Source organism: Emydura macquarii, unplaced genomic scaffold (assembly GCF_026122565.2).
Source record: "Emydura macquarii macquarii isolate MOO-44397 ecotype Brisbane River unplaced genomic scaffold, CSIRO-AGI_Emac_v2 contig_2676, whole genome shotgun sequence".
Lineage (NCBI taxonomy): Eukaryota > Metazoa > Chordata > Testudines > Chelidae > Emydura > Emydura macquarii.
Window position 1 is genome coordinate 32648696 of NW_027132813.1, and position 8102 is coordinate 32656797.

General features: G+C 48.5%; 1 protein-coding gene across 4 annotated transcripts in view; it reads right to left on the reverse strand.

Moving 5' to 3' along the window:
* RTN4 (reticulon 4) overlaps positions 1-7039 on the reverse strand; it is a 60026-nt gene extending 52987 nt beyond the window's left edge. For all 4 annotated transcript variants that reach the window (XM_067565161.1, XM_067565158.1, XM_067565159.1 and 1 more), the window contains exon 1: positions 6435-7039. In XM_067565161.1, the coding sequence (XP_067421262.1) occupies positions 6435-6894 (460 nt within the window). In that variant the 5' untranslated portion in view covers positions 6895-7039. The remainder of the gene's footprint in view (positions 1-6434) is intronic.
* Positions 7040-8102: the final 1063 nt, after the last annotated feature.

The window sequence follows — 8102 nt, forward strand, 5'->3', positions numbered from 1 at the left end:
CGTTAAAAATAAATACTTTCCTAAATTTACTTTTCACTGTTAGAAATCGTTGTCTTTTCCACATGAATGTATATGATCCTGGAGGAAGAAAAGTGGTCTGGACAAATGCAAGTGATAGAGAAGGTATCCATAATACGATCCTTTTACTAAGTTGGGTTCCACCTCAGGAAAATATTCAAGAGCCCTTAAATTAAGAGGTAAATAAAGCATAAGCCAAAATGGCACTGCAACAAAACGTAAAGTCATGGAGTGGGGTATAGTCTTCCCACTTGTTAATGGTAAGTGAAAAAGTATCCTAGAAATGGGGACCCTGACAGCAGTAAAGTGAGACTGGCATATCAGTTTCACACCTGTGCTCAAGTCAGCAATGGCTGCAAAAGAATAAGGGATGGAAAGTGACTGAAGCCCTTCTCCCCAGCTGTTGATAGAATAGCTTCCCTCCTGCAGCCAGGAGAGCTCCAAATTGACAGATCTCATCTAACCAGGCAAATAAAAAAGATGGGATCTTCCATTCAAAGAGCTGCCCTGAACTTTTTGAAGTTTGGTCTACTTCTCCTTTCCAAGACATCAGAGGAAGAGGGGCAGTCTGTGCTGGGCTTCCTATTACAGCGCTGCTTTTAAACCACACTGAGCTCATTCTCTGGACCCTTGCCAAAAATAAATACCACCATCCTCTGGCTAGTAAACGTAGTAAAACCTTATTGTCCAGAGATGATAACTACCTACAACTCTCATAGAAGTAAAACTTCAGATGCTCAGCACAGGTGAAGTTAGGCTCTCAGAAACTTTTTTTCAAGCCCTCCACTGCAAAACTTAATAGATGCTTTTGACCTCATTAATATGGTAAAGGAGAAAGTAATAAAACCCTCTCATGTCCAGAGAGATGGGCAACAGCTTCATCTGAAGATTTCAGACAAAGTAAAGAAGCATAGGTTAAGCATGAATAATCATGACCGTAGGAACACAAGTAGAAGAGAAAAATTAAAGATAGCACTACTGGAACCAGTCAACCTACTGATGATCACTCTCCTCTCCTACAATCAAGGAGATACACTGCTCTAAAAAGGGGAAACTGAAGAGTAAAATAAAGCTATATTCTAAGTTTAATATATGTAGAGGAAAAATGCAATGCAGGACAGTCACTATATTAAATTAAGAGTGAAAAGTAAGAGTGTCTCAAACATAAACATTAACAAACAAGAGAAATACCATCTTGATAACCTGATGATGCAGATGGGAATAGTTGCCTTGCAAATGCACATACTCAGAGTTGCTGCATACATCTTCTATCCTTTAACTTCGTACATCTGTCTCCTCTACATATTCCAATGTTGTGTTGCTTTTTCTATATTGGATAGCATATTAAGACAGAAGGACCAAAACAACGGACTAGACTATAATTCTATTTTAGAACTGTGCATTTAATGTAAGATTGAGAATGTGGGTTCACAGAAAGTTAAGGAAATAACGTTGCACACTGCTTAGAAGAAAGGAGGGAATGTGGCTAGGTCACTACAATTAATCATGAAGTACTGTGCTAGGAGTTAGTTTGCTTAGGTGCACTTCTGGTTGGGGATACAGTTGGCATTCTTCTGACCTGTTTTACACTTCCTCACATGTAACTAAACTGTTTTATAAAGCTATGCTTGAATATTGGTAGGTAAGTTATACTGAGGCTCCTGATCCTATTAGGTAAACTCAAAGGCAAAAATAGGAATCAGTAAACTGCAACCTTTAGAATATTTGTGTACAAATAGTAAAACATGGCCCAACTATAGGCAACTGATGTGCAGTGGGTAGTGTATGGTATTCATTAGTGGTGCTATTTTATTTTTTATGTGGTAGCCTGTTCAGTCTTGTATGCTGGTTTCTTAGTAAGCTAGTAACTGCATTTCAAACTTAAAGAGGGTCTCTTACAGTAGGGAGACACAAAACCCAGCATCATAAGAGAGAGCATGTTCGGCTAGGCATTGCCATTATAATCCACTGGTTAGCTTTACTTAAGTTAGCTAGATAAATATTTAGTAAATAAAGTACATTTCTTTTAATTTTATACATCATTTATTGAAAGCTTACCTCCTAATTTGACTTTACATAGATTAAATTGCAATAAAAATATTTGAATAGCCCATAAACCCATGGAGGAAAATAAAAATAAATGAATTTTCAAGAACAGTTAAAGGAAATAGCTCTGGCTGTTTCCAACGTCTCCATAACTAAGAGTGGTTTTTAAAGTGGCTTTTTGGTGGGATCTGATATTTTGTTTCTAAGTCATCCATCTTGTCTTTCTCTTTTAAAAACATTTACACTATCTCTTAAGAGAGTTGTTGATGGTCAACACAAAATAAAGGTTTATGAAACATACTTTTAGTACAAATATTTATAAAGCAAAAAAACACAAAGAGCTAAAATGTAACATATTTGAAAATGAAACATCAAATTTATACTCAAATATAGGTCCCATATTTTAAATGGTTGACTTCGAGGATAAATAACGCATTCTAATGGGATACAGTAACTCATACATTTACTAAATTCTGATGCTAAAGGTACAGATTGCTTTGTCCAAGATGTCATCGTACATGTTCTTACTCCATTCTTTGCTTATTTTAAATAGAACACCTAAATTATCTAAAACGCAAACAACTATTTAAAATGAACACAAACAAATCTCACATATTTTAGGCAACTTCTCCCAAAAGTGCTTTTTCTAAATTTCTAAACCATGCACATGATATCCTAAAGTATACCTGAAACATAAACAACAGAACAGAAAGTGTATGTAAATAAAATCTTAGTTGTCAACTATACTGCCTTGGGACACAGACACAAATTTAATCCTGTCAATTTCATACAGAGGTTAAAAGTGACCTAAATTGGAGCCAAACAAAACACTTATGTTGGGATAAACTGTTCCAACATCAGCTATTAAACTAACTTCTCCATTCCAAAAACAGTTGAAGTTTAAAAAGATACAATATTCTTCCATCTAAGAGAACTGGAGTTACTCGTGTAGTTCTTAAATAAAGAAAATGTAGACAATATTTCTAGAGTGAAACATCCAAGAGTTAAAAGCAGTTTCAGATACAAATATTCAGAATATTTCCCCACTAGCCCAAGGACTAAGCCTACTAGCATGATTGAACTAGACCTGTGCTGCCACGCCCTCTACCTAAAAGCCATGCTTCCTAAAGACCTCATCCTACCGTCAGTTCTGCCACCAATACTCGAATCTAATTTTGTCTTCAATAAATTCTGCCCCTTCCAAGTGAAATTCTGTACCCCTCAAATTAATGTAACCCCCACCAAAACAAGTCACTTACTGCTGGACCTTCTCTGAAAATACCACCCATGTCAGTCTCTTCCTCCTGTTTTATACTTCATCTCTATTCTAAAAAGAAGAAATGGCTCAGGAGCTGCTCTGCTCCCTGCCTTTCCTGTTCTCTGAAAAATACAGCAGAGCTCCAGGAACACTTGCTAAGAGGAGCGCAAGTGCCTGCTCTGTTCCTTCCTCCCCATTCTACTCAAGCACTTCCCCAGTCCTACTCAAACCCATGTTCCGGGGCAAAATTTCTACTCAGCCATCAACTAATACCCTTTTCCCTAAATCCCTTGAGAGTTTTTGTGATTTTAAAATCACTCGATTTGCCCCTTAGAAATACTTTTTTTTTCCCCACCACCACCCCCTTGCTTGTGAAGGACCCACACAAACAGAAAAACTAACTACATGGGGGAAAAAAAACAGCAATACTGACTACATACAGTGCTGTTAAATATACAAATTAAATAAACAAACAAAAAAAGTTTACATGGCAAATTTCCAGATGAAATACTTTTTTTAAGGAAGTCCACCTCACTGCGTGTGTCTTTATTCCCACTGTTGTACCTATACCAGTGCTTCCCAAACTTTTTCTGTCATGTCCCCCCTTACCCATAACAGAACCTATCCACCCCTCCCCCAGGAACTGCGAGCCAGGGCCAGGAGTCAGAGGCTGTGGTCAGAGCCAGGAGCCAGAGTCCAGAGCTGAAGCTGGGGCCAGGAGCTGGAGCTGGGTGCAGACCGGGGTTGGGTGGTGCTCCCTTCCCGCCTCTCATAGGGCTGGCCAAGGCCTCACCATGCCCTCCCACTCGCAAATGTTCCTCTGAGCCCCGCTGGAGGGCCCAATGACTAGGCATTATTGCACGTTTGTATCTTTGCCCTGCTTATGAATTGCACGTGTCAATATGAGTTACAGACAGCATGACTATGAGGCATCTTGATTTCTTCACTTTTATTGTTTTAAGAAGCCAGATTTCTTCAGCTATGATCTTGTCAAGTTTCAAACTAAGCATGACTGGCGCTAAAATACAAAGGGAATGAGCACCATCATAGACGAGGCTGAGCTCTGTTGGTCGGTGCTTGGGATTGGAGCCTTCCAAAGAGAGCCTCAGTACTACAGGAGTGCAGGTGGTGGCTCAGCAACTGGCACTCTTTCATCCAGGTCAGTACTAAACTAGCACCCACCATGCTGGATAAGGAGCACTCTACTGTTGGACATGCTGTCTCTACAATGAAACACAGAACCAAGACCAAGGCCATCTGTGGTCTCTAGAAGTCCCATACTGGAAGTGAGGGGTGGGAAGCTGTGATCGATTTCCATGACTGCAATAACATGCATACCTGTATAGGTATTTATGACTCAGTATATGCTTTTGTATTAAATTAGTTTTCTTTTGGGGGGGAGAGGATTTCATTTCCATGGTTAATAGTTTTTGGCAAAAAACAAAATTTACAATAAAAAAAGCTATTTGCAAACAAAATTTCATTGCACTCTTCACAAGGATGTACATGGGAGAAGTTTATGTATTTACATTTTGTCTGACTACATCCCTGGGAGATTGATCCCTGGGAGATAGGAGGAAAGTTGTTTTTCATTTCCCCTCCCTCTCTTCCCCACAGTATCAAATAGCACTTTTCAAATATATATCTGGGGAAGGGTACAGAGGATGCCCTCAAAAGCATTTTATTTCTCGCCCCCAAATTCTTGATCCTAACATTGCAGCATGTTCACATTACTGGCCACAGAGAATACTAATGATACAGTAGGACTATCAATGTGCATGTCACTGTACTGGGAAAAAACACCATACACTATTTTTACAGCAACAGATTATAATTTAGTTATAAAATTCATGAACAAAAATATACCAGAAGCGGAATAGATGACGCAGACAGGGAAAAAACAGGGAAACAATTAGGTCTGGGATAGCTTTTGTATTTGTTTTAACACTTAAAGACTCCACCAGCTTCAAGTTGTTCAGTTGTGATGCCCATTTTAACAGCATCACTCCTCTGCTACCTAATGCTCGCTAGTTAGCTCCTAGTCTATCATTCTTTTAAAGTGCGTGCGCCCTCCCATCTCTAGCTTGGAATACGGGGTGGGGGGGGGGAGGAGATGTTTCCACTGCAGACAATGCCCAGCAGCAATACAAGGTCTAGGTTCTGCCCACTGCTGCTGCTATTACAGCGAGCAGCCACATCACGGCTGCGTCTGCTGCTGGCGGTAGGCCGCGGCAGGAAGCTGCTGCTCCCATTTTCCTAGGCTGGGCACCAGACGGGGGGTGGGGGGGTGGGAGGGAGGTGCTCAGCCTCTTGCCCAGCGCGGCGCGCAGCAGGCCTGTCACTCAGCCAGTCTCCGGTCTCCGCCCAGCCTGCGCGACGGGGTCGCGGAGGCGGGGCCGGGGCGGCGAGTCGGGGACAATGGACGGGTGGGACGAGCCGCTTCGCCACCACCCTTGTGTGTGCAGACAGCGACGAGAGACTGGCAGCCAAGCCGTGCCCAGCGCCAGGCAGCCCGGCCCCCATGTCAGACACATTACAAAAAGCGAGACACACAAAGACGGGAAGCTGCCGGGAATCAGCGGCTCTAAGTCCGCGGGCGGGCGGGTCGGGGCCGGGAGCGGAGGAGGCGAAGCAGCTGGGGCCGGGGCGGGGAAAGGGAGAGGCGGGGCGGGCAGCAGCCGCGGGACGCGGTGGGCAGCACAGGGCTCTGCTTCCCGGCCGCTGCCGCTCAGACAGCGACAGCCCCGGCGGGCAGCAGCAGCATCGCCCGCGCCGCCGGGGACACACCCCCGGCCTGTCACAGCCCCGCTGCAGGGAGCCGAGACGCCTCCAGAGTCCGGAGGAGGCCGGCAGGGCTGGCGGACAAAGGGGAAACTCCCAGCTCCGTCCGTCGGGCTGCAGCAGCCAGCGCACCGGCTCGCCGGGGAAGCAGAGCGTGGGGAGCCGGGGGGTGCCCCTTCCTCCCCCTGCCCTGTCACGGCCCCCCGCGGCCCCAGGGCGCCCCCTCCGCAGAGCCAGCCACGCCTCCCCGCGCGGCTACTCCCCTCCCCCGGAGCAGCAGGACCCGGGCCGCCCGCCGGCAGCGTGGGATGCGGGGGGCGGTGACACTCACCAGGACAGCCGGAGGAGGATCCTCTCCTGCGGGGAGCGGCGGCGGGGGGCGCCGGCAAGGGGCTGCGGGCGGGGGGCTCCGGTGTGGGAGGCAGGGGAGCCGGGGGCCGGGCGGGGGGCTCGGGCTCCTGCGGGAGGGCCGGGCGGGGGGCGGAGACGGCGGGCAGGCTCTTGTCCGGTGGCGGCGGAGGCTGCTCCGGAGCTGCGGGGCGGGCGGGCTCCCGGGCGCCGCCGAGGTCCAGCAGCGGGGCGGCGGCCGTGGCCGGCACCTTCCTCTCCATCACCTCCAGTTGCTCGTCGAAGTCCTCGTCGTCCTCCTCCTCCTCCTCCTCCGCTTCCTCCTCCTCCTCCTCCTCGGGGTCCCGCACGAACTGGTACTGGAAGCGGGGCTGCTGCTGCTGCTGGGGCCGGGCCGGGCCGGAGGAGGAGGAGACCAGGGGGGACTGGTCCGGCTCGTCCATGGTGCTGGGGCCGCGGGAACAATGAGCCAGCGAGCGGGGCTGTCTGCCTCCTCTGCTCGGGCTGCTCGGCTCGGCTCGCACGGGCGGGGGGCTGCGCAGCTGCCGCGGTGCCGCGCCGAGCCTCCACGCCCTGTTGAGTCAGAGACTGAAGGGGGGGGGGGCGGGGAAGAGGCAGAACTGACCCCCCCCCCCCGCCCAGGAGACGAGAGAGGGAGAGCCCGGCCAGCCAATAGGGGAGGGAGAGGGAGCAAGGAACCCACGCGGAGAACCAATGGGAGAGGCGGCTTCCGCCGCCGCCTGATGAATATTCAAGAGGGGATGGATGCTCGCGGCTGAGCCGGGATGGAGCGCTGGGGTGAAGTTGGGTGCGGAGAATGTGGGTGGGGCGGGCAGCCTGTGTTGGCGAGGGCCCGGGGAAGGGAGACGGGGGGGGCGCTGCGTGTGTGTCAGGGGAAAGAGGAGCGCTGGGTGGGTGTGTGACTGGGGGGGAATAGGAAGGGGGGCCCTGTGCGGCTGCGGGTCGGTGTGTTAGTGGAAGGGAAGGGAAAGGAGGGGTCTGTGTATAAGTGGGGGGCCGGGGAAGGGTGGGAGCTCTTTGTGTCTGAGCGAAGGGGAGAGGAGGGTCTGTGGCTGCAGTGGGGGTGGTCCTGGGTTGGGGGCGCTCTGCCGAGGGGGTGGGACTCGCGGGGAGAGCAGGCTGTGTAGAGCTGAGATGAAAGGAGGGGAGAAGGATGGGGCCATCACCATGTCAGGGTGTCGCCCATCGGGGGATCAGCAGTAGCTCCTAGTCGGCGCTTCAGACAACAGTCTGCTGCGTGCCAGACATTTTGTGGCCCAAAAAAAAAAAAAAAAAAAAACTTTCTGCAGCGGGCGGAGGGATTAAAGAAGTGCCAGGGAGAGGCTGGAAGAATTCTCTTTGTCAAATAGTGACAGGCTGCTGCGGATGAAGTAATGAGCGAATCACATCACATCGCTCTTTGCACAGTGACTACAGCCAGTAGGTCTCTGGCCTGCACTTGGTTTTATAAATGGTGGCATGAGTCACCCCTATGAGTGACACAGCTAAAAACTTAAACTAGGAGAAGGAATTTGAAATCATGCCAGGCTAATTTCTTTAACAGCAGTGTTTTGGGGCTCAGTGCAATGAATCAACATTTGCTGATGCCCATTTCTGGTAGTCAAGGCCAGGCCAACCTTAGATGCATTAA